The 27,673-nt window shown below is 40.1% G+C and overlaps 1 protein-coding gene across 2 annotated transcripts in view; it reads right to left on the bottom strand.

The window, feature by feature from the left end:
- Nucleotides 1–26,074, bottom strand: part of HTR3B (5-hydroxytryptamine receptor 3B) — a 44,778-nt gene extending 18,704 nt beyond the window's left edge. Inside the window, exons 1-2 of one of the 2 annotated variants that reach the window (XM_004052157.5) lie at nt 26,023–26,074; nt 21,555–21,715 (exon numbers count right to left, since the gene is read on the bottom strand). In XM_004052157.5, the coding sequence (XP_004052205.4) occupies nt 21,555–21,715; nt 26,023–26,074 (213 nt within the window). Of the gene's footprint in view, nt 1–21,554; nt 22,277–26,022 lie in introns of those variants that run through there. The other variant, XM_063693522.1, reaches the window with a different exon arrangement.
- Nucleotides 26,075–27,673: the final 1,599 nt, after the last annotated feature.

The raw sequence follows: 27,673 nt of genomic DNA, 5'->3' as shown, positions 1-27,673 counted from the left end.
TGAGCTTTTTATGCACACCTGTCGCTATGAGCTTTACTATATTATCTATGACAAAATGGCACTTTGCCTGCCCTTGACATCTTGAATGATTTGCTAATCTCTTTCCCACTCTAATTAGTTACTCTACCATTAATCAGACTAAAAAATGTTACTTTGTCTTAGTAATTTTGGGCTAAAAAGATGAGACCAAGCTTTGATTTGTAATCAAGATATTATTCATAATCTTTCAATGAGTGTTAGCTCAACTGTTATTGGCAGCCATTCCTGTTAAGTTACCGTATGTTTGGATTTCTCTGCTTATAAAACAGACTGAATGAGCTTATTATAAATGAAACATATTTTAAATGATATAATAGATGTGATTTCCCATGTCTGCAATGAGTCCATAATATTTTTAAAAGATCCCCCAAAACAGCAATTTAAAAAACCCTCCTGGCTGGGCACAGTGGTTCATCCCTGTGATTCCACATTTTTGGAGGCCAAGACAGGAGGATTGCCTGAGCCCCGGAGTTTGAGACCAGCCTGGGCAACACAATGAGATTCTGTCTCTACAAAAAAGTTAAAAATTAGCCAGGTGTGGTGGCACACACCTAGTGGTCCCAGCTACTTGGAAGGCTGAGGTGGAAGGATTGCTTGAGTCCAGGAGGTCAAGATTGCAGTGGGCCATGTTTGTGCCACTGCACTCCAGCCTAGGTGACAGAGAGAGACTCTGTCTCAAAAAAAAAAAAAAAAAAAGAGGAAAGAAAAAAAAAGCCTCCTCACCAATTTTTTTCATATCTAATCTAGTAAAGAACATTCTGAAACTCAGATGTTCTTAGGAATTTTTTAAAAAGGGATATCTCACACTGTATATAAACATTAACTCAAAATGAATCATACACCCAAATGTAAGAGCTTAAACTATAAAACTCTTAAAAGAAACCATAGGAGTAAGTAAATATTCATGACTTTGAATTAGGCAATGGTTTCTTAGACATGACAACAAAAGAAAAATAAATGAGACTTCATCAAAATTAAAAACTTTTGTGCTTTAAAGAACACCATCAAGAAATGAAAAAGACAACCCACAGAATGGGAGAAAATATTTGCAAATCACATATCTATTAAGAGGCTTGTATCCAGGATATAAAGAACTCCCGCAACTCAATGACAACAAAAGACAAGCAGCCCTGTTTAAAAATGGGCGATGCCGGGTGCGGTGGCTCGCACCTGTAATCCCAGCAGTTTGGGAGGCTGAGGCTCGTGGGTGGATCACGAGATCAGGAGATGGAGACCATCCTGGCTAACACGGCAAAACCCCGTCTCTACTAAAAAATACAAAAATTAGCTGGGCATGGTGGTGGGCGCCTGTAGTCCCAGCTGCTCGGGAGGCTGAGGCAGGAGAATGGAGTGAACCCAGGAGGCAGAGCTTGCAGTGAGCCCAGATCCTGCCGCTGCACTCCAGCCTGGGTGACAGAGCGAGACTCCGTCTCTAAAAATTAAAAATAAAAATAAAAATAGACGAGAGACTTGAATAGACATCTCTTTAAAGTAGATATACAAATGACCAATAAGCACATTAAAAGATGCTTGAGGTCACGCTATGGGCCAAACTGTGTCCCCCCAAAACCCATATGTTGAAACCCTAACTTCCAAGGTGTTCATATTTGGAGACAGGGCTTATAGGGAGTAATTAAGGTTAAATGATGTCATAGGGATAGGACCCTAATCTCATAGGATTGGTAGCCTTATAAGACAAGGAAGAGAGAAAGATCTCTCTCTACCACGTGAGTATACAGTGAAAAGGTGACCATCAGAAAGTCAGAAAGTGGGCTCTCACCAAGAACCAAATCAGCCAGAACCTGATGTTGGACTCCCAGCCTCCAGAACTGTGAGAAATAAATTTCTGTTGTTTATGCCACCTAGTCTGTGGTATTTGTTACGGCAGCCCGAACTTCCTAATACAATCACTAATCATTAGGGAAATGCAAATCATCAAAACCACAATGAGATACAAACTCACACTCATTAGAATGGCGGATGCTTTTTAAAAAGCAGAAAATAACAAGTGTTGGTGAGGATGGGGAGAAATTGGAATCCTTGTGCACTGTTGGTGGAAATGTAAAATGGTGCAGCTGCTGGGGAAAACAGTATGGCACTTTCTTAAAAAGTTAAAGATGAAATTACCATATAATCCAGCAATTCCACTTCTGAGTACACACCCAAGAGAACTGAAAGCAGGGGCTTGGACAGGTATTTATACACACATGCTCATAGCAGCATTATTCACAATAGCCAAGGGGTAGAATCAACCCAAGTGCCCATCGACAGATGAATAGATAAGCAAAATGTGGACTATACATAAATTGGAATATTATTCAACCTTAGAAAGGAAGGAAATTCTACAGCCGGGCGCAGTGGCTCACGCCTGTAATCCCAGCACTTTGGGAGGCCGAGGTGGGTGGATCACTTGAGGTCAGGAGTTTGAGACCAGCTTAGCCATCATGGTGAAACCCCGTCTCTACTAAAAATACAAAAATTAGCCAGAAGTGGTAGCGCACACATGTAATCCCAGCTACGAGGGAGGCTGAGGCAGGAGAATTGCTTGATCCCAGGGGTGGAGGTTGCAGTGAGCCAAGATTGCGCCACTGCACTCCAGCCTGGGCAACAGAATGATACTCCGTCTCAAGAAGAAGGAAGGAAGGAAATTCTGACACATGTTACAACATGGATGAACCTTGAGAACATGATGGGAAGTGAAATAAGCCAGTCACAGAAGGACAAATACTGCCTGATTCCACTTAAATGAAGTACCTAGAGTACTGAAATTCATAGAGACTGAAAACAGAATGAGTTGCTGGGATGAAGGAAGGGAAAGTTATTGTTGAATGGGTAAACAGTTTCAGTTTTCACTGTTCACAATAGCAAAAACATGGAATCAACCCAAATGCCCTTCAATGATACACTGGATAAAGAAAATGTGGTACATATATACCGTGGAATACCACGCAGCCATAAAAAAAAGAATGAGATCATGTCCTTTGCAGGGGCATGGATGGAGCTGGAAGCCATTATCCTCAGCAAACTAACATAGGAAGAGAAAACCAAACACCACATGTTCTCACTCATAAGTGGGAGGTGAACAATGAGAACACATGGACACGGGGAGGGGAACCACACACACTGGGGCCTGTCAGGGTGGGGTTTTGGGGAGGGAGAGCATCAGGAAAAATAGCTAATGCATGCTGAGCTTAATACCTAGGTGATGGGCTGATAGGTGCAGCAAACCATGACACACGTTTACCTATGTAACAAACCTGCACATCCTGCACATGTATCCTGGAACTTAAAATTAAATTAAATTTTACAAAAAAGAGAAAACAGGGCCGGGTGCGGTGGCTCACGCCTTATAATCCCAGCACTTGGGGAGGCCGAGATGGGAGGATCAACTGAGGTCAGGAGTTCAAGACCAGCCTGGCCCATGAAACCCTGTCTCTACTAAAAATACAAAAATTAGCAGGGCTTAGTGGCACGTGCCTGTCATTCCAGCTACTCGGGAAGCTGAGGTAGGAGAATCGCTTGAACCCAGGAGGCAGAGGTTGTAGTGAGCTAAGATTGAGCCACTGCTCTCCAGCCTGGGCAACAAAGCGAGACTCTGTCTCAAAAAAAAAAAAAAAAAGGAAAGAAAAAACATATACTCTAAAACACATTTGTCCAGAATATCAATTCTATAAGAAAACATGTGCAGAGAAAAGTAAAAATTAGCAGCGATGGTTGTTTTTATAATTTGAATTATGTGAATTTTTTCCTCTATAGTGTTATATTCTTCTGTATTTTCTACATATCTACAATAAGTATATCATAATCAGGAAAAACATTAGTATTTTTTTAAGTTACCAAGCTGTCCCACAAAGAAATATGAATGGCCAGTAATCACATGAAAATGTTTAACCTCAGTAGTAATAAAAGATGGAAAGAATGGTCAAAAAAAAAAAAGGAGTTTCAGTTTTGCAAGATGAAAGGAGTTCTGGAGACTGAATCACGGTGATGGTAACATAAGAATGTGAATGTGCTTAATGCCACTGAACTGTATGCTTCAAAAAGGTCAAGATGATAAATTTTATGTTGTGTATTTTATGACAAGTAAAAATGATAATACAAAGTGGATAAAGGATTTGGCTATATATTTCTCCTAAGGAGATATACAAATGGCCAATAAGCACATGAAAAGATGCTCAACGTCATTAGTCACCAGGGAACTGCAAATCAAAACCACGACGAGATACCTCTGTATCCTCACTAAGACAGCTAAAATTAAAAAGATAGACAATAACAAATATTGGCAAGGATGTAGAGAAGTTGGAGCCCTCAAACATTGCTGGCAGGATTATTAAGTGATTCAGTCAGTTTGAAAACCAGTCTGGGCTGGGCTCGGTTGCTCACGCCTGTAATCCCAGCACTTTGGAAGGCTGAGGCAGTCAGATCACCTGAGGTCCGCAGTTTGAGACCAGGCTGGCCAACATGGTGAAACCCCTGTCTCTACTAAAAATACAAAAAATTAGTTGGGTGTGGCAGCGCACACCTGTGATCCCAGCTACTCGCGAGGCTGAGGCATGAGATCACTTGAACCCGGGAGCTGAAGGTTGCAATGAGCCAAGATCGTGCCACTGCATTCCAGCCTGGGTGACAGAGTGAGACTCTGTTTGAAAAAGAAAAAAAGGAAAGGAAAGGAAAGGAAAGGAAAGGAAAGGAAAGGAAAGGAAAGGAAAGGAAAGGAAAGGAAAGGAAAGGAAAGGAAAGGAAAGGAAAGGAAAGGAAAAGCAGTCTGATATTTACTTAAAAGGTTAAACATACATTTATCATATAATGCAACAATTCTACTCAGAAGTATATAACCACGAGAACTGAAGAAATAAGTCCACACAAAAAACCTGTATAAAAATATTCATAGCAGCATTATTTGTGATAGTTAAAAAGTGAAACCAATATAAACATCTATCGACTGATGAGTGGATAAACAAAATGTGATATATCCATACAATCGATTATACAGCAATAAAAAGTAATAAAATACTGATGCATGTGACAACATATACGAACTTTGAAAGCATGCTAAGTGAAAGAAATCAGTCATAAGAGGCCATTTATGGTATGATTCCACTTATATAATATGTCTAGAACAGGCAAATCTATAGAAACAAAAAGTAGATGAGTGTTTGCCTAGGGCTGCTGGGGGTGGAATGTGAGGTGTGACTGCTAATGGATATAGGGCTTCTTTTTGAGGTGATAAAAATGTTCTGAAATTAGATAGTGGTGATGGTTGCATAACTGAATATACTAAAAAACACTGAATTGTATACTTTAAATTGGTGAATTTTGTGGTTGAATTAAATCTCAAAAAAACCTGCTATTTAAAAAAATGTATTAATAAAGAAAAGGGCAATCGTTTTTTAAGACATTTCCAGTAAATTTATAAGAAGTCTGATGCATACTATTAAAGAACTCTCCTTGAACTCATTTTTTTTCATTTCTTTCCATGTATAATCCATCACTAAAAACTGCATCCTTAAAAGAGAATAAAAGGATAAAAAACACAAGATGAAGAAATAGGAAATAAAATGTGTAAGACCAGCCTGGCCAACATGGTGAAACCCCGTCTCTACTAAAAATACAAAAATTAGCTGGGCATGGTGGTGGGAGCCTGTAATCCCAGCTACTTGGGAGGCTGAGGCAGAAGAATCATTTGAATCCAGGAGGCGGAGGTTGCAGTGAGCAGAGATGGCGCCACTGCACTCCAGTCTGGGTGATAGAAAGAGCCTCTGTCTCAAAAAAAAAAAAAAAAAAAAAAAAACAAATTCGTAAAACATTTCCTTTGCTGATTTAGGTTCAAAGCTCAAGAGTCACTTAGGTAACATTTGTATTTCTGTAATATTTAGTACAATACCAAATTTCAGTAAATAAAAGTGTTTAGGAAGTTGATGGCATGAAATCAACTAACAGCTCTCGTTTCCTCCCCAGAACTGGGTATACGAAATTAATTGTCCAATTATCCAGCGACATAAAAATCCATATTCTTTGTGCACAGGGTCAAGACTATGTACTACTCTGGAGAATTCATGTTGGATAGGGAGTCAGAAGGCACCACTGATATTATAGTCCATGTTGATGGTGCTCGTGGAATTGTGCAGTACAGAGACTACACAGTGGCTCTGCGCCAGGTGGCATCATTTGAAAGAGAAACAAGAAACTTTTTTAAATTTCCCCTTTTTATAATCAAGAAAGCAAATTACTACCAATAAGCATTATTTTTTCTCTTTGAGAAAGAGAAGGCATTCGGAGCACATAGAAACGTAGTCGCCCTGCTTTAGTGGTTCAACAAAGCCTGGTCTGAGTGAACTTGTTCTACAGATATTAATGGAATTTAAATAGATACTTGGGAAAGGCAAGTTTTAAAGTAGTATAAAAAGTGAAAACCTTGAATTCACAAGTATTTCCCCAAGGAACAACTTGGAGCAGATGGACCACAGGGGACTCCCAGATAAGACTGGCTCAACGGGAGTCCTGGTAGCTGAAAAAAAAGCTCTAATGAGAGCTCGAGATTAGGTGACACCACTTCTTGGCTTTTTTTTTTTTTTTTTTTTTTTTGAGACAAGGTCTTGCTTTGTTGCCCAAGCTGGGGTGCAGTGGCACAATCATGGCTCACTGCAGCCTCAACCTCCCAGGCCCAAGTGATCCTCCCATTTCAGCCTCCCAAGTAGCTGGGACCACAGATGTGCAACACCATGCCTAGCTAATTAATTTATTATTATTAATTTTTGTAGAAACAGGGTGGTGCTATGTTGCCCAGGTTGGTCTCAAGTTCCTGGACTCAAGCAGTCCTCCCACCTTGGCCTCCCAAAGTGCTAGGATTACTGGTGTGAGCCACCGTGCCCAGCCTTCTTTGCAAATTTTACCAACTGAGAGATCATGAAATAGATTATGTCTCACCCACTAAAGCACAAAAGGTTCCATTCTAGGCTTGGTTGCAGTCAATGAGGTTCCCCACAAATAGAAAGAAAAAAAGTTCAAAATGCAGTTTATATCACGGAGATATATAGTAGTTGACTATGCTTTCACAAGAAATACATTTTCACATCTATTCAATGTTCTTACCAGTTTGTTTATCACTGTCATACCCCGTGAATATGCCTCATTGATTCAGTCATGTGGCTGGGAGGAGGGTCTCTGTTTTCATGTTTCATTTCACTATCATTTTATCCAGTTGATTCTTCTTAACTGCCATATTGATGCCTTAGCTTGTTTTTCTCTTCTTGCCCATTCCTTTGCCACATTACATATAACAATGATGTTAAGAATTTTTTTCTAACACTTTATGGGGGTGGTTGAGAGGATTCGTCATTCAGCCCTGAAGAACACAATGTCAAAAAGTATTTTGAGGCTAAAACTAAAATCTTTTTTTGTCAAAGGAAACAAGTTTCTCAATGCCAGCTGGTGAACATAATTGGTTCTCTGGTGGCATTATTCACAGCTTTTCCCTCTGTGTATCTCGCCCCGTTTTTTTTCTTTAGATACCTTCCATCTTGCTTGTTAAAAGCAAAGGATATTTCAGAGAATTGGAATTCATTAGTCTTCCTAACAGAGGGAGTCTATTTAGATCTAAATTGGTGGTTAGCAAATATACAGATAATTCCCCTACATTCTTATTTATCTTTTCCAGTTCCGGAGACTATAGAAACAGATGCCTCAACGTCTGGCTGGGAGGCTCTAGTCAATGGACTGGAATACAAAGGTATCTGGGATTCGGAATTGACAAAACTCAATAGAAACAAATTGAAACTCTTCACTGTTGAGTAGATTATCTCTATAATCAGATTTCCCTAAGGTACTCATAATACCCAGAAATTCTAAGACAAGACTGTAGTCTTTTATATAAACAAAACAGGAGGCAAAACATTATAATGGAGGCGAGGTGCTGGGCTGAAAGCTCTTCATTCTAAACAAAAGTTGCCAGCAGTTCAGATGCTGGCAGATGCATCCAACAAGTTATCTATTCACGTTGGGAGTGTCCTTGTCTGTGCAGAATCTGTGAGTGATTTTTATCAAGTCCTTCAGAACTGTCCCTGCCTCTGGAACTAACTTTAGGCTTATCCCACCTACATGCAATAGAGACATTTACAGAGCATTTTTAGAGTAGCCATTTGTAAAGATAATCCTAGAATTGACCCTTATATTTTTTAATTCATTCATTCATTGGACAAGTATCAATCCAATATCTTGGAAATCAAATACATAGTGCTGCATGTTACGGAAAATACGAATATGAGTAAGAAAGTCCTTCCCTCAAGTAGCATACACTACATTAGGGCATAATTTAACATTTTAACAAATAACTGTGCATTAAGAAATACACAGACTTGCCGGGAGCGGTGGCTCACGCCTATAATCCCAGCACTTTGGGAGGCCGAGGCAGGCGGATCTTGAGGTCAGGAGATTGAGACCATCCCAGCTAACATGGTGAAACCCCGTCTCTACTAAAAATACAAAAAATTAGCCAGGCGTGGTGGTGGGCGCCTGTAGTACCAGCTACTCAGGAGGCTGAGGCAGGAGAATGGCGTGAACCAAGGAGGCAGAGCTTGTAGTGAGCCGAGATCGCACCACTGCACTCCAGCCTGGGCGACAGAGCGAGACTCTGTCTCGCTCAAAAAAATAAATAAATAAGTAAAAACACAGACTTGGCTCAGCCCGGCGGCTCATGCCTGTAATCCCAGCACTTTGGGAGGCTGAGGTGAGTGGATCACTTGAGGCCAGGAGTTCGAGACCAGCCTGGGCAACATGGCGAAATGAAGTCTCTACAAAAAATACAAAAATTAGCCCGATATGGTGGTGTACACCTCCCAGCTACTTGGGAGGCTGAGGTGGGAGGATCACCTGAGCCTGGGAGATTGCAGTGAGCTGAGGTCACGCCACTGTACTCCAGCCTGGATGATAGAGTGAGACCCCATCTCAAAAAAAAAAAAAAAAAAAGAAAGAAAGAAAGAAAAGAAAGGAAAAGAAAATCCACACAGACTTAAGTGGATTTAAAGGAAGTGCTCTCACCTTGGAGAAATGAGGAAAATTTATTTTAAGAGCTGAGATTTGAAGGACTACAATATTTTGCAGATGGAGAATGAAGAGAAAGATATTTGGTAGGGGAAATAGCAGAATGAATGACTTACAGGCAGGAAACAACCATGGGTCCAGGCTCATTGTTGTACTGAGAACCCGGAGAAGATAATGGAAGATGGTAGACAGGGATAAAACTAGAGGGACAGAATATAAATTTTTTTCAGATTTCTGTAAGAAAATTTGCCAAATTCAATATGATGACATGTCTAACATAGTCTAATAACAAACAAGTGTGTTCTACAATTCTGGTGGGGAAATCCCACATCTTTAAAAAGATAATGGTGTTCTCCTTACTTACCATAAGGAATCTGATTTTACTTTCTTTTGTCAGGGTAGGAAGAAAGAGTTACAAAAATATTTTCAGTTCGATACACTTGTTCCAAGGGAAAATATTAATACAAATACTTTACACCTTTTCCATTTATCTCCAAATAAACCTCTAAAGGAAAGCCTGAGCAATTTTTTTTTTTTTTTTTTTTGAGACGGAGTCTCATTCTGTCGCCAAGCTGGAGTGCAGTGGAGCGATCTCAGCTCACTGTAATCTCTGCCTCCTGGGTCCAAGCGATTCTCCTGCCTCAGCCTCCCGAGTATCTGGGACTACAGGTGCCCACCACCACGCCCGGCCAGAAATTTTCTTTATCTTAATAAATACGAAGGGGCCGGGTGCAGTGGCTCACACTTGTAATCCTAGCACTTTGGGAGGCTGAGGCGGGCAGATCACAAGGTCAGGAGTTCAAGACCAGCCTCGCCAACATGGTGAAACCCCGTCTCTACTAAAAGTACAAAAATTAGCCAGGCGTGGTGGTGGGTGCCTATAATCCCAGCTACTTGGGAGGCTGAGGCAGGAGAATCACTTGAACCTGGGAGGCGGAGGTTGCAGTGAGCCGAGATCGTGCCACTGCACTCCACCCTGGGTGACAGAGTGAGACTCTGTCTCAAAAAAAAAAATAAAAAATAAAAATAAATACAAAGTCAGAAAGGAAAAAGATGGGCTGGACGGGATGGCTTATGCCTGTAATCCCACCACTCTGGGAGGCTGAGGTGGGTGGATCACTTGCGGTCTGGAGTTCAAGACCAGCCTGGCCAATGTGGTGAAACCCCATCTCTACTAAAAATACAAAAATTAGCCAGCTGTGGTGGTGGGCACCTGTAATCCCAGCTACTTGGAAGGCTGAGGCAGGAAAATCGCTTGAACCCAGGAGGCAGAGGTTGCAGTGAGCCGAGATTGCACCACTGCACTCCAGACTGGGCGACTGAGTGAGACTCTGTCTCAAAAAAAATAAAAATAAAAAACTTGAAGGAATTTTCTATTCAAGCTGTTTAAGACTAGGCTTTTTAGTAAGAGGTATTTCCTGGTATTTAATTAAACAGTATTTTCTAAGATCTTAGGGCTAGGACTCTTACTTAATAGGATAATTGGGGAAATACGGCCATGCACAGTAGCTCATGCCTGTAATCCCAGCACACTGGGAGGCCAAGGTGGGTGGATCACTCGATGTCAGGAGTTCGAGACCAGTCTGGCCAATATAGTGTAACCCCTTCTCTACTAAAAATACAAGTTAGCTGGACATGGTGGTAGGTGCCTGTAATCCTAGCTATTTAGGAGGCTGAGGTAGGAGAATCGTTTGAACCCGGGAGGCGGAGGTTACTATGAGCCGAGATCGTGCCACTGCACTACATCCTGGGTGACAAAGTGAGACTCCATCTCAAAAAACAAACAAACAAACAAAAAACTGGGAAAAGTACAATTTGTTGTTTAAAAGAGGGAATTCTGGGCCAGGCGCGGTGGCTCACGCCTGTAATCCCAGCACTTTGGGAGGCTGAGGTGGGCAGATCACCTGAGGTCCAGAGTTTGAGACCAGCATGGCCAACATGATGAAACCCAGTCTCTACTAAAAATACAAAATTAGCCTGGCGTGGTGGCACATGCTTGTAATCTCAGCTACTCGGGAGGCTGAGGCAGGAGAATCGCTTGAACCTGGGAGGCGGAGGTTGTGGTGAGCCAAGGTCACGCCATTGCACTCCAGCCTGGGCAACAAGAGTGAAACTCCATCTCAAAAAAAGTAAAAATAAAAACAAAAATAAAATAATAAAAAAAGGAATTTTGAGGGGTACCATTTAAATATTCCTCTTTACAATGAAACAATTGATTAGGGGTTTATCTAAGTTAGGGGAAAATGACACCAAAGTAACCTGAATCAGTAAAAAGAAAAAAATTTAAACCTTGTACTCTTTTTGTTTTTTGTTTTTGTTTTTGTTGTTGTTGTTGTTGTTGTTTTGAGATGGAGTTTTGCTCTTGTTGCCGAGGCTGGAGTGCAATGGTGCAATCTCGGCTTACCGCAACCTCCGCCTCCCAGGTTCAAGCAATTCTCCTGCCTTGGTCTCCCGAGTAGCTGGGATTACAAGCATGTGCCACCACGCCCAGCTAATTTTGTATTTTTTCACAGAGACGGGGGTTTCTCCATGTTGAGGCTGGTCTCGAACTCCTGACCTCAGGTGATCCACCTGCCTTGGCCTCCCAAAGTGCTGGGATTACAGGCGTGAGCCACTGTGCCCTGCCTAAACCTTGTACTCTTAAGTTTCAAATTTATTTTTTCATTGATTTAAATGCCTAATTCTCAGTCCAAAAAAATCAAAGACTCTGATTCACTGCTAGCACTAAAATAGTAACATAGAAAAACATCCCTATTAAAATAAATTGAAACTGAATCATTAAATTATTTTAACAGATTAGCTTAAAAAATAACAACATTTTGTGGGTATATTTTGTATGTAAATGTAAAATTGAAGATAAAAGTAGCACAAAAGAGGCGGGAGCAGGTAAATGGAATTTTACTGTTGTAAGTTTTGTACATTTTATGTGAAGTGTCAAAATATTAATTCTAAGTAGTAATAAGTTAATGATGAATATGGAAATTCCTAAAGCAAAGTCTAAAAAAAATACAAAGATGGATCGCTAAAAAGCTAATAGAGGAACTATAATCCAATATTTAAAATATTTTTAATATTTATTAAAAATTTAAAAATTACAGAAAATAAAGTAGGATATGAGGAATAGAACAAAAAGCAGATGAGAAAACTAGAAAACAATAGCAAGATGGTACTGGCAAATGAGCTAAACATTTCCACTAAAATGCATAGATTGGCTGGTCACTGTGGCTCATCCCTGTAATTCCAACAGTTTCGGAGGCCAAGACAGGCAGATCACTTGAGGTCAAGAGTTTAAAACCAGCCTGGTCAACATGGTGAAACCCCGTCTCTACTAAAAATACAAAAATTAGCCGGGTGTGGTGGCGCATGCCTGTAATCCCAGCTATTCAGGAGGCTGAGGCAGGAGAATATTGCTTGAACCCAGAACGTGGAGGTTGCAGTGAGCCAAGACTGGGCCACTGCACTCCAGCCTGGGGGACAGAGTGAGACTCCATATGGGAAAAAAAAAAATGCATAGATTGTCATACTGGTTTAAAAAAAAAAAAAAAGCCCTAACCTGGAATAGTACTCAGCAACAAAAAGAAATGAACTATTGGTGTTCACAACAACACAGATGGACCATAAGGGAATTATGCTAAAGGAAAAAAGCCAATCTCAAAGGTAATATATTGTATGATTCCATTTATATAGTATTCTTGAAATAGCCTAAAGATGGAGAAAAGATTACTGGTTGCCAGGGGTTAGGAGTCAGCAGAGAGAAAGGAATGTGGCTATAAAGGGATAGCACCTGGGGGCCCTGTGGTGATGATACAATTATGTACTTTGATTGTGGTGCTGATTACAAAAAGCTACACATGTAATAAAATTACATAGAACTACACACACACACACACACGAGTACACATAAGCTGGAGAAATCTGAACAAGCTCTATAGATTGTACCAGTGTTAATTTTCTAATATTGACACTGTAATATATATATATTTGCAAGATGTTAACAGTACGAGAGATTGAGTGAAGTGTACCCAGGGCCTGCCTATATATTTCTTTTCAGCATGTACCTAACTATATATTGTTATAAGAAATGACTTCAAATACAAAGGACATCAAATGATACAAATAGATTGGAAATAAAAGGATGGCCAAGAATATGCCATGTGGGAAGCAAGCATAAGAAAAACTTCATAAAAGGGAATATTATCAGAGATGAAGTGGAGCGTTTCATAACAGTAAAAGGGTCTGTTCATTACGAAGACATATAGGCTGGGCACGGTGGCTCACCTGTAATACCAGCACTTTGGGTGGCCAAGGTGGGCAGATTGCTTAAGCTCAGGAGTTAGTGACCATGGTGGGCAATATGGCAAAACCCCGTCTCTACAAAAAATGCAAAAACTAACTGGGTGTGGTGGCATGTGCCTGTAGTCCCAGCTACTCAGGAGGGTGAGGCAGGAGAATTGTCTGAGCCCAGGAGGTTGAGGCTGCAGTGAGACACAGTCATGCCACTGCACTCCAGCCTGGGCAACAGAGTAAAATACTGTCTCAAAAAAAAAAAAAAAAAAAAAAACCCAAAGACAAAAAAATATATAAGTCTAAATGTGTATGCACCTAATAACATAGCTTCAAAATACATGAAGCAAAAGTTGGCAGAACCAAAGAGAGAAATAGACAAACTACAATCATAACTGGAGATTTTAACATTCCACTCCATGAAGTTAATAAAACAACTGGAAGAAAAAAAAATAGAAGATTTCGGCCGGGTGCAGTGACTCATGCCTGTAATCCCACCACTTTGGGAGGCCAAGGTGGGCAGATCACCTGAGGTCAGGAGTTCAAGACCAGCCTGGCCAACATGGTGAAACCCCGTCTCTAATAAAAGTAGAAAAATTAGCTGGGCATGGTGGCAGGCACCTGTAATCCCAGCTACTCAGGAGGCTGAGGCAGGAGAATCACTTGAACCCGGGAGGCGGAGTTTACAGCGAGCTGAGATTGCGCCACTGCACTCCAGCCTGGGGGACAAGAGTGAGACTTCATCTCAAAAAAAAAAAAAAAAAAAAAAAAAATAGAAGATTTCAACACCCCTATCAACCACATGTATTGAATTAATATTTATAGAGCAGTATACTGTTCTGTTCAACATTGTACTGGAGGCCCTAGTCAGGGTAACAAGACACTGGAAGGAAACAAATGTATAAAGATCGGAAAGAAAGAAGTAAAACTGATTTTCCTCACAGACAACATGATTTTCTACACAGAAAATCTGAAAGAATCTACCAAAAAAAGCCTCTTAAGCGAAAAAGAAATGTAAGGGTCACAGAATCCCAGACCAATATCTAGAAATCAACTGTGTTTTTGTATGCTAGCAACAGACAACTAGATTCAAATTTAAAACACCATTTATAATAACAAAAAATGTGAAATACTTAGGAATAAATTTAACCAAATGTATGCAAAACACTAAAAATGATGAAACATTAATAAAAGAAATTAAAGAACTAAACAGAGAGATACACTATATGTATGGACTGGATAACTCAGTATTGTTAAGATGTCAGTTCTCCTCAAATTTATCTATAGATTCAGCGCAGTACCAATCACAATTCCAGAAGTTTTTAAAAATAGACATTGATGAGTCAATTCTAAAGTTTATATGGAAATGCAAACAACCTAGAAAAGTTAAAACAATTTTTAAAAAGAAGAACAAGATTAGAAGATTCACATTATCTTATTTCAAGACTTCCATAATGCTACAGTAATGAAAACAGTGTGGTATTGTTAGAAAGACAAACATACAGATTAGCTGAATAGAACAGAGTCAAGAAATAAGCTCAGAGTATATAAATAACTCTTGTAACCTGATAATAAAATAATAAACAGCCCAACTTTAAAAATAAATAAAAGATTTGAGCAGACATATTACCAAAGAAGATATACAGTTGGCAATTGGCAAATAAGCACATGAAAAAATGTTCAACAGGTTCAAATGTTAGGGAAATAAAAATTAAAAACTACGTTAAGATACTACTGCAAACCTACAATGGTTAAAATTTTAAAGATTGGGCCAGGCGCGGTGGCTCATGCCTATAATCCCACCACTTCGGAAGCCCAAGGCAGGTAGATTACCTGAGATCAGGAGTTAGAGACCAGCCTGGCCAACATGGCGAAACCATCTCTACTAAAAGTACAAAAATTAGCCAGGCACGGTGATGGGTGCCTGTAATCCCAGCTACTCAGGAGGCTGAGGCAGGGGAACCACTGGAACCCAGGAGGCAGAGGTTGCAGTGAGCTGAGATCATGCCACTGCACTCCAGCCCAGGCGACAAGAGCAAGACTCCGTCTAAAAAAAAAAAATTTAAAGATTGACAGCTTCAAGGAGTAATGATTATGTGGAGAAACTGAAGCTCTCACACATTATGAGTGACATGCAAAATGATAACAGCCACTTTGGAAAAAAGCTGGACAGTTTCTTATAAAATTAAACATAGACCCATCACACAACTCACCAATACTATACCTAAGCATTTATCCAAGAGAAAGAAAAACGTATGCAAATGTTTATAGTGGCTTTATTCATAATTGCCCCCAAATGGAAACAATCCATGTGTCCAACAACTGGTAAACAGATAAATTGTAGTGCATCTGTACAATAAAATACTACTACTGAGTTATGCAACGATATGGATAAATCTCAAAGGCATTATGCTAAGTGAAAGAAGCCATGCACAAAAGGTAAAATAACATATAATTCCATTTATATAATATTCTGTATAAGCCAAAACTAGAGGGAAAAAAAATCAGATTACTGGGTCCCAGAGACTCTGTCTGTCTCTTGCCTCTACCTCAAAAACACAAACAAAGTAAGTAGAAGAAAAGAAATATGTAAAGATATCTAAAGAGCATGGGAGGTTGAGGCTGCAGTGAGCCGTGATCACGCCACTGCACTCCAGTCTAAGTAACAGAGTGAGACCCTGTCTCAAAGCAAAACAAAACAAAACAAAACAAAAAATTACAAAGCCCAAAGTTGGCTCTTTGAAAAAAATAAAATTGGTAAAACTATGACAAGATTAGTCAAGAGAAAATATGAGAAAATACAAATTACCAATATGAGACACAAAAGCCATATCGCTAGAGATCCTATGGGCATGAAAATAATAGAAACAAATATATGAACAACTAAGTCAATAAATTTGACAAACTGCATGAAAGAGACAAATTCCTTAAAAATACAAATTAACAAAACTGACACAAGAAAAAACTGAATATGTGTAAATAAAGTTGAATTTGCATTTGATTACCTTCCCACAAAGAAAGCTCCAGACCCCTATAATTTTACTCATAAATTCTATCAGACATTAAGGAAGAAAAAATATTCACATTATACAACGCCGTCAGAAAACTGAGAAGGAAACAATTCTCAACAATTCTGTTTTATAAGGCCAACACAATCCTGATACCAAAACCAGATGAGAAGACTGGAGTCTAATGCCTGTCATCAACAAATGTGTAATATATATTAATTAGAAAATAAAATTCAATACAAAAATTAGCCAGGTGTGGTGGTACACACCTGTAATCTCAGCTACTTGGGAGGCTGAGGCACGAGAATTGCTTGAAGCTAGGAGGCGGAGGTTGCAGTGAGGTGAGATTGTGTCCCTGGACTCCAGCCTGGGCAACAGAGCAAGACTGTCTCAAGAAAACAAAATTAATTTAATTTAATTTTTTTTTTTTGAGATGGAGTTTCACTCTTGTTGCCCAGGTTGGAGTGCAATGGCATGATCTCGGCTCACCGCAACCTCCGCCTCCCAGGTTCAAGCAATTCTCCTGCCTCAGCCTCCCGAGTAGCTGGGATTACAGGCATGTACCACCACACCTGGCTGATTTTGTATTTTTAGTACAGACAGGGTTTCTCCACGTTGAGGCTGGTCTCAAACTCCTGACCTCAGGTGATCCACCTGCCTCGGCCTCCCGAAGTGCTGGGATTACAGGCGTGAGCCACTGCACCCAGCCAATTTAATTTAATTTTTAAAACATTTTTTAAATCTTTTTAAAAATTTTAAAAACAGTTCATTAAAATGGACTTTGTCTTAGTCCATTTTTTGTTCCTATATCTGAAAACCTGAGACTGTGTAATTTATATAAAAAAAAATTTATTTTTCACAGCTCTGGAGGCTGGGAAGTTCAAGCTCAAGGAGCTGCATCTGATCAGGGCTTCCTCACTGCATCATAACATGGAGGAGGGCATCTCACAGCAAGAGGTCAAGATCATGTCAGGTCAGCTTTCTCTCCTTCTTCTTATATAGCCACCATCCTAATTACCTTCCAAGGGCCGCACCTCCAAATACCATCAACATATGAATTTGCAGATGAAATTTTGGAGGCTGAGCATGGTGACTCACTCCTGTAATCCAGCACTTTGGCAGGCTGAGGCAGGTGGATCACCTGAGGTCAGGAGTTTGAGACAAGCCTGGCCAACATGGTGAAACCCCGTCTCTGCTAAAAATACAAAAAAAAAAAAAAAAAAAAAAATTAGCCGGGCATGGTGGCAGGCACCTGTAATCCCAGTTACTCGGGAGGCTGAGACAAGAGAATCACTTGAACCCTGGAGGTGGCGGTTGCAGTGAGCTGAGATAGTGCCATTGCACTCCAGCCTTTGAGACTTTGTCTCAAAAAAAAAAAAAAAAAAACAAAGAAAGAAAGAAAGAAATTCTGGGGACACATTCAAACCATAACAAACTAACAAATGTCAGCAAATTTGAAAATTTCTATTCATTGTAAGACCCATTAAGAAAATGAATAGCGAAGACACAGACTGGGAATAAACACTTATTATATAATATGTGTATGTATTATGTAATTACTATATTATATGTTATTATATTATAATAATGATATAACTACATATTATATAATATAGGAGGTAATATCTAAAAAAAGACTGTGCCCAGAATGTATAAATAGCTCCTATAAATCTATAATAACAATAAAAAAAGCCAATGACCCAATTTTAAAAATAAGAGAAGGCTTAAATGGGCATTTCACAAAGAAAAATCTATAAGTAGCCAATAAGCACATGAAAAAGAGTTCAAAATCATTAGCCATTAGGGAAATTTTAATAAAACCTCAATGAAATACCATTATACCCTTACTAGAATGACTAAAATTAAAAAGACTGGTAACACCAAATGTTGGCGGGGATGTGTAGCAATAGGAACTCTCATAGCTTACTGGTGGGAGTGTAAAATGCACAACCACTTTGCAAATCAGTTTGGCAGTTTCTCATTAAGTGTACACCCTCCTGTGACCCAGTCACAGAACTTCTAGGTTTTACTTAAAAGAAATGGAAACCCCGGGCACGGTGGCTCACGCCTGTAATCCCAGCACTTTGGGAGGCCGAGGCGGGCGGATCACGAGGTCAGGAGATCGAGACCATCCTGGGTAACACAGTGAAACCCTGTCTCTACTAAAAATACAAAAAATTAGCCGGGCGTCGTGGCACATGCCTGTAGTCCCAGCTGTTTGGGAGGCTGAGGCAGGAGAATGGCGTGAACCCGGGAGGCGGAGCTTGCAGTGAGCCGAGATCGCGCCACTGCACTCCGGCCTGGGCGACAGAGCAAGACTCGGTCTCAAAAAAAAAAAAAAAAAGAAAGAAAAGAAATGGAAACATACACACAAAAAGACTCGTACAAGAAAATTCTTAGCAGCTTTATTCATACTATCCTAAAATTAGAAACAACCCAAATGCCTGTCAACAGGAGAATGGATAAACAAATCATGATATAGCCATAACTGAATACTACTTATTAAGAAAAAGGAACAAACTACTGATACACACCGCAGCAGAAGTGAATCTCAAAATGCCAAGTGAAAAAGCCAGACACAATCAAGTACACACAATAAAATTTCATCACATGGAGTTCTACAACCAGCAAAACTAATCACTGCTGAAAGAAATAATCAGAAGAGTATTTGTCTCTGTGGGTGAAGAGGATGGGGATGGACTAGGAAGGGAACAAGGGACCTTTTTGGGGATCTTTGATATCTTGATAGAGATATGGGTTATATGGCCGGACACAGTGGCTCATGCCTGTAATCCCAGCACTTTTGGGAGGCTGAGACGGCCAGATCACTTGAGGTCGGGAGTTCAACACCAGCCTGGCCAACATGGTGGAACCCCATCTCTACTAAAAAATATAAAAATGAGCCGAGTGTGGTGGCAGACACCTGTAATCCCAGCTACTCAGGAGGCTGAGGCAGGAGAATTGCTTGTCCCCGGGAGGCGGAGGTTGCAGTGAGCCAAGATGGTGCCACTGCACTCCAGCCTGGGCAACAGAGTGAGACTCCATCTCAAAAAATAAATAAATAGCCGGGTGTGGTGGTTCACACCTATAATCCCAACACTTTGGGAGGCTGAGGTGGGCAGATCTTTTGAGGTCAGGAGTTCAAGACTAGCCTGACCAACATGGTGAAACCCCATCTTTGCTAAAAATACAAAATTAGTCAGGTGTGGTGGCGCATGCCTGTAATCCCAGCTACTCAGGAGGCTGAGGCAGGAGAATCACTTGAACCCGGGAGGCAGAGGTTGCAGTGAGCTGAGATCTTGCCACTGCACTCCAGCCTGGGTGACAGAGCCAGACTCTATCTCAAAATAAATAAATAAATAAATAAATAAATAAATAAATAAATAAATGTTATATGGGTATATGTAATTAGCAACACTCATCAGCTTGTACACTTAATATCTGTGTATTTCCACATATGTATATTTTACCTCAATTAGAAAACAATTTTTGGCCAGGTGCGGTGGCTTATGCCTGTAATCCCAGCACTTTGGGAGGCCGAGGCAGATGGATCACGATGTCAGGAGATCGAGACCATCCTGGCTAACACAGTGAAACCCCATCTCTACTACAAATACAAAAAATTAGCCGCGCGCGTTGGCGCATGTCTGTAATCCCAGCTACTCAGGAGGCTGAGGCAGGAGAATGGCGTGAACCCGGAAGGTGGAGCTTGCAGTGAGCAGAGATCGCGCCACTGCACTTCAGCCTGGGCGACAGAGCGAGACTCCGTCTCAAAAAAAAAAAAAAAAAGAAAGAAAAGAAAACAATTTTTGAGAAGTAAATGGAAAAACAATGATTAAATTACTTTAACAAAACGAGCTCAGTAAAGACTGTTTTTAAGAGAAATTGCCGGGTGTGGTGGCTCACGCCTGTAATCCCAGCACTTTGGGAGGCCGAGGCAGATGGATCACTTGAGGTCAGGAGTTCGAGACCAGCCTGTCCAACAGGTGAAACCCCGTCTCTACTAAAAATACAAAAATTAGCCAGGCGTGGTGGCGCATGCCTGTAATCCCAGCTACTAGGGAGGCTAAGGCAGGAGAATCGCTTGAACCCGGGAGGCAAAGGTTGCAGTGAGCCGAGATCGTGCCATTGGACTCCAGCCTGGGTGACAGAGAGAGACTCCGTCTCAAAAAAAAAAAAAAAAAAAAAGAGAGAGAGAGAAATCAAAATAACTCTGGGACCAATTGAAATCAAAGACTTTGTAATTAGAAAAAAGGAGGAAGAGGAAGAGGAAGAGGTTCTAACCGTCAGGATCATCACTTGTTGATGGCTTCCTAAGAACTCTGCCAACTACTTTACAGTGTTCGTTTCATTCCCACAGCCCATCTTTCAGACGTAGGAGAAAAAGGATGCTTTAATAAACAAATTCTCCCCACCATCCTTAGCAAACACTTTAGATATAAAAGCCCTCTTATAAACTCAAGATAATAAGGCATTTTTTTCTCTCTTTTAAATCTCAAGCAATAAGTAGTGAATCTCTTCTTAAATCTGTTACTATCATAACAAATGTGAACCATAGGATAAAATACCTATTACTGTTTTTGGTTTCAGCAATATTCATACAATATGTACTGTGATCCATGACCACAATTTTTTTTTTTTTTTTTTTTTTTTTTGGAGACAAGGTCTGGATCTGCCACCCAGGCTGGAGTGCAGTGGCATGATCATGGCTCATTGCAGCCTCAACCACCCAAGCTCAAACTATTCTCCCTCTTCATCCTCTTGAGTAGCTGGAACTACAGGCATGCACCACCACGGCCTGGCTAGTTTTTGTATTTTTGGTACAGACAGGGTTTCGCCATGCTGCCTAGGCTGGCCTCCAACTCGTGTGCTCAAGTGATCTGCCTACCTTGGCCTCCCAATGTGCTAGGATTACAGGCATGAGCCACCACACCCAGCTTCACAATTCTTAAAACATCTTAATTCCATGATCTAGACGATTTGCCCTACACAGTGTCCACTGGGGGCTAGAAAGCATGATTTGCCTAATGAATATTTTACCTAACTGCTAAAATGAATCTAGCACAACTTCCCTGCCAGTTCAACTACAATCTCAAGAATATAACCTCTCATAGGCTCCTGCGTGAACTGCAGACTGTTTTAAAAGACGTTAACAAGAATAGGAAGGGGCAAGATGGTCCTTACCACATCCAATATAGCATGGACGAACAGGTCCAGGTAGACTGTGGTGGCCTTGGTCCAGTTGTAAACTGGTCTCACTTCTTTATGATATTTCTGTAATAGCTGCTTGCTGAGATGATACAGAGCAGAATCCCGGGGATGATGTGTATCTGTGGCTAGAATTCCTGGAAAATAAACTATCATTGTGAAGATAAAAGTAAGAGGAGCTTGGTTTCTTTAGGAGGTTTCAGACTGTTCAGGACTCGGTGGCTTTTACTAGAATATAGCTTTCAGCTCACCAAAATCTGCATCAATTCACAGCCAGCTGGTGGGGCCTTTGGCAAACGCTTAAAGTAAGCTGATGGCCTAAGTGCCCAATGGAGAAATCTCATTGTAAAAACAAGTAAATCAACGCCATCTCCAAGGTTGGAAAACTACCTACAATTCCATTTTACAACAATCTTGCATTTTGGAGACAGAATAATTTCTTTATTCCTGTATCATCCTCTCCTAGCATCTAGAAAAAACCCACCTACACACTTAGCCAAAACTTAACTCCCGCGTTGGTTTTTCTTTTGATTTTTCATGTGTAATTCAAAAATTCAATAGAAAAATCAAGCAAAAAAAAAATGAAGAAACCCATTAACCCAAAAAACTTGTATAGATTTCTAGATAAAGGGATTAACGAGAGCCCAATTTGTACTTTTCTCCTCAAAAATCTCTTTTCTCATTTCATCTGTCCTTAAATAAAATGCACTTGTCAGAAAATGAGATCTTTGTTTTGAGAAAATTCTCTCTGGTTCCAGGGAACAACCATTTCTTCTGACCCAAAAATCTTGATTTGTAGAGGAGCTGTGATTGGTGTTGAGGCCAGTGAGGCCAGAGGAAGGGAAGCAAGAGAAATGAGCACCAGCAATTGGAAGTGACAAATTTGTGAGGGCTTTCTCTGAATTGCAAAAAGATATTTTGTTCACAAGCTTTGCCAGCCCTTAGGGGATTCAATGCTTCACTCAGTCATTGGACCGAAGCAAATTGCACACCTCCTGACAAAGTGCGTGAGTGAAATCTCTCTGTAGTGTCCTGCGTGTGAATTTGCCTGGGCTCTCAGTGGTTTTGATGGTTATTTTGATGAGCTGCCGAAGGTATGAGGGATCCAGCAGGAAACTGTAAATGAGATCGCTTCTCCCTGTGCGACAATCCTGTTTATACCCATTTCTTTATGAATGATGTCATGTCACTTGCCGCTCCAGGCAGCAATTTCTATGATTTAACAATGTCAGTGTGACCAAAATGCTAACAACCATGCTGGAGGTGCAATGCCAGACTCCTTGTGGGCAGTGCAATATACACTTTCATTACCGTCGGAACTGGGAATCTAATGAGCATTTTAACTCCCTAACTATTCACCCAAGAAGATGCCTAAAATGGCGTTAGCTATTCAGGCGTGCAGGACTAAGGTGGGTGGCTTGCATCAGGCATCATTTGTAGGGTTTTTGTGAACTGTTATTGTCAAAAAGTGTGCTGTGAATCTCTCTACCTGAGAACATTTCTCGCTGGTGTACCCCAGGGGAGAGAAGTCAGGAGCACAAAGCAAAGCTGTCCCAGTGCTTTTCCTGCCAACTTTGCTGTGGGCAGCTTCACGTTTACCTCGCTTGGAAGCTCCCAATTCAAGTCTCAGTTGGGGAAACACCGAAATGAGTATGTTTCAATACAGGAAATTACCCGAGACAGCATTAAAACATAATTCTGAGAAATGAATATGTGTTCCTCGCACTGTCTGCTCACAAAGACTCAAATTCCCCTCTGCGATCTTGTCTAGGAAGCAATCCATAGATTCCCTATGGATAAACTCATGTTTTCTAGAATGGGTCAAAATCTTGGTTAAAAAGAGAAAGTTCTGGAAGCTAGGACTAGGAACAAAAGAGAATCAAGCACTGAAAGGAGAAAAATAATAAGCAAATGGAAATGTGTTTAAATAAACCAAAAGGGGAAAGAGTTCTTTGTTTAAGATGGGAAGAAATAATAAATTACATTTCTACTATGAATGCAAATTTGCCTGAGGAGAAAGATCAATTACAGGAGAGAGATTAAGGATTTAAGTGACCATTAATTAACAGTAAATTATGCCCCTTGAAAGCTAATGTGACATTCACACAAGCACTAAATGACTCACAGTTCAGTGATGTTTCAACAGACACTGATGGAAGCTATCAACAGACCCAGAAAAGATTCCTCGCCAAAACTGCCTTCTTGAATGCTAATAGCCAGCTTCAAATAATTCACTTGTAAGATTTCTGGAAAGTAGAATATGTTAGGGACTGAGCTATGAAGCACTTGTAGGTGAAGAGAGATTGAAAAGGAGGAAGATAAGAACATAGTAAAATTATTCCTGTGTTTTCCTTGTTTTAATGACTTACTCTCCCATGCACCTATCTTAAAGTGTTCAGGGCACTTTGATGGAAAGCACTATTCTTGCTTTAGTCACTATGTATCTGTAGGATTGTAAGAGAGTTACACATATATCTGAGAGGTTAAAAGGAAATGAGATTTATGTATTGAATTCCTAACACTAATTGAATGCTGACTGTATGCCAGGCACCAGGCTAAGCCCTCACATGAATGATCTCCTTCAACGTTCCCAACAAACTTATGAGACAGGTACTCTACAGCTCTGTGAGGAGTGCACTATTCCTGCAGATGAGGGACTATTGGCATAGTGAGGTTAGCACTGCCCAAGGACATGAAGCTTGCAAGCGAAGGGAGTGATATTTACACACAGCTGGTCTGGATTCGAAGTCCAAGCTCTTAATCATGACGCTACATGATTAAGTGTAACCTGGCTCCCTGAGAATATCAGGAACAACAGCAAGTAAACTTTCAAAAAGAAGACTGACATGTTGCATGGAGTATATCATTGGACAGAAATAGCCAGTGGTATTTTCTGCATGTGTTTTCAGGTTAATAATATCTTACATTTGCATTGCACCTTACAATTTAACAATGCTGTCTTATCTGATTGTCGTGAATATCCAAAATAAAGTTAACTTACAGGAAAACTGAGTCTCTAAGAGATTAATTGACTTCCCAGGGTTACGTGGCTGGTAAGTGGTGAAGCAGGAATTAGCTGGCTCTCCTTGTTCAGGCCTCCTTCTATACCAGCACGCTGCCCCCTGGGATTGGTTCCGTGCTCTTACATTTACAAATCATCTTGATTTGTAAATATAGTAAAATATGTAAAGTAAATATAGTAAAACCCAGTACAATTCCACAGGGCAGGTCTTTCTGCAACAAGCATCCACGGAATGATTTATGGTAAAGCACTGGTTATCAGACACTATTAAAACACTTCTTTCTGCTACATTTAGAACAAAAATCATGCATAATACAAAACATTAGACAGATATTGTTAAGAACTTAGTCTGTTTTCTTATCTTCATTTTTCTATTTTATCTTAGTTTAATGTTCACGATTATTTTCTACTAGGAAACCCATTTGGCATTTAATGACACTTCCTCTGTTTTTATTTTTTACAATTAAGATATGCTTTTATCCTTTATGTTCAACATCCAGGATTTTTATACTTTAATGATAAGTGGCTATTTTTCTTCTCTACCCAATAAAAAAATCATTTCCAGCTTCCTGGCTACCAAATTTCTAACTCATCTCTATAATTGACTCATTCCACTTCCAGTTACATTCTAAAACTTGAGAATTCAGATATGAGCTCTAGGAGAAACCTCAAGAAAGTGGGGTGTTGAGAACACCAGCATAATCATAAATTCTTGATTTGTGCACGTGTACTAAGAATCAATTGTATCCTAACTAAAATGATTCAATTCGGTAGAGTTAATACTGGTGCCATGGAACTATAGTTCTAGAAATTTAGAAAAAAAAGTACTAACTTCTAAATTACTTTTAAGAGGAATTGTAGACTCAAAACTTACCAGTTTATAGTACCTGTCTTTAGAGATATACTCATCACCTATATAGATTTTGTAAGGCGAGATGTTAAGGCCTCTAATACCAAAATGATATACATATATCTGTAGCCATGACAAACCTAACGGACTTTTTCTCTGGGCTGCTAACAGCTGATAATGAAGCCAAGACTATTTTGGATAATAAAAACATATTATCCACACATAAAAGCAAATTTGAAAAAGAATGCCCCAAACTCTCAATCGAGCTGCAGAGAGCTTGATTTCTAGAGAAGCAGAGATTTATCAAGCAATTATAACATTTCAGAGCATATTTTCAGCTACGTGTATAAAGCCCCACAGTCTGATGCTATATGTATACGTATTTGCAATCATAGGAGCCAAGTCAGAAACAAATCATTGTTTTCCATATAGCTTCACAGGACTGGCATTTTACAGACGATGAATAAAAGCAAACATGCCTGAGAAGTCCTACAGCACAGTGTATAGAAATATTGTCTCTATCTTCTAAGAGTTAATCCTTAATGCCTAGTAAAATTATTAAAAGGACTCACCTGCAGCCACCAGGATGCAGGCCCACAGGGGAGCCATTACACTTGCCAACATTCCTGGGCAGATCCCAAAAAGGAGAAATGCAAACTTGCCTACCAGATGGAATGCCGCTCAATTTCTCCTAACAGGGTTCCTCTCCACTCTGTTCTCCTCCTTCTCCGTTTGCCAGTTGATGCTATCCTTACTGGTGCTATTTTGTAAACACTCAGTGGGACCAAAGGCAATACCAGCACCATGCAAATGTTTTGGAATTGATGCCATCATGAAATCCCTTAACTTCTCCCTTTGGTTCTGCCCCAAGATCAGACCGTGGCCAACATTTCCATTTTCCTGACAGGAGATAGCTAAGTGAATAATGTAATCTAAGAGGAGCCCCTAAGGAGAGGAAATTCCACACTAATATGATTTCCTTTACAGCCTTTACCTAAGGCAGTGCTCTTGCTGACATTCAGGACACTAATTTCATTAATAATTGAAATCCAAATAGCTGTTGTAAATCAGACTTATGCAGTAACATCTTCAGCATTTGACAGTGGTTCTTGGGCTCTTGAATTACACAAGGCTAATGGAAACCTGGTATTGTCTAATGAAGAACAACTGCAAACAATGCAATGGAAAAGTGCTTTTTGTTTTTCCTAAGCCCTTTTAATTAAAAGAAACATTGATTTTTGATAAATAGGAGGGCTTCTCAAATTTTCACTGCTCACAATTCAGAAAGTAACCTTCTAGAAATGATGCTTCTAGGCTTATTGAAGATGAAAACTGTTAAAGTTCAACATCATTTAATAAAAGTTTTTTTTCACTTTTTGATTGAATACGCATTCATTTTTCATTACTAAGGAACACGATGCATAATTCTATACAATAACACTATTTTCCATTTCTAGACACCCCCAGATGCTCTAGAAAGAAAAAACAAATACCATTTCCAACATCTGCCTGCTTTTTTATTAAAAATGAGATTATAGAGGCAAATTTTGATATAAATTTTCACAGAGCCAACCGAAGGGGGGAAAGTATATATTTGATTCCTATTCTCCTAATCACTCAGTCCCTTTGTTTAGAATCCATGAAGTTCTACACCTAATTTTCATCTACCAATAAAATGTAGCCTAATTGCTTTCTTACTGTTGGTGAAGGGAGTGGTATATACAGAAAGAGAGAAAACTAAGATAACCATGTGGTGTTGACTTGGTTTTGGAGGTATCAGTGTGAACCCATGGTTTTCAGTACATTTGCTAAATATATAAATAATTGCAAATAAGCTGGGCGTGGTGGCTCAAGCCTGTAATCCCAGCACTTTGGGAGGCCGAGGCCAGTGGATCACTTGAGGTTAGGAGTTTGAGACCAGCCTGACCAACATGGTGAAACCCCATCTCTACTGAAACTACAAAAATTAGTCAGGCATGGTGGCACATGCCTGTAATCCCAGCTACTCGGGAGGCTGAGGCAGGGGAATTGTTTGAATCAGGAGGTGGAGGTTGCTATGAACCAAGATCGCGCCACTGCACTCCAGCCTGGGAGACAGAGGGAGACTCCGCCTCAAAAAAAAAAAAGAAAAGAAAAGAAATAAATACAAATGTAATGTGTGTTTGCACATGTTCATACATGCATATATTCCCTAGCTCTGTCCACTTAGCAGCCTAGGAGAAT

Source organism: Gorilla gorilla, chromosome 9, assembly GCF_029281585.2.
Source record: "Gorilla gorilla gorilla isolate KB3781 chromosome 9, NHGRI_mGorGor1-v2.1_pri, whole genome shotgun sequence".
In the NCBI taxonomy this organism is placed as follows: Eukaryota; Metazoa; Chordata; class Mammalia; order Primates; family Hominidae; genus Gorilla; species Gorilla gorilla.
Note: the sequence above shows the minus strand (reverse complement) of the source record. Positions and strands in the feature narration are given on the sequence as shown.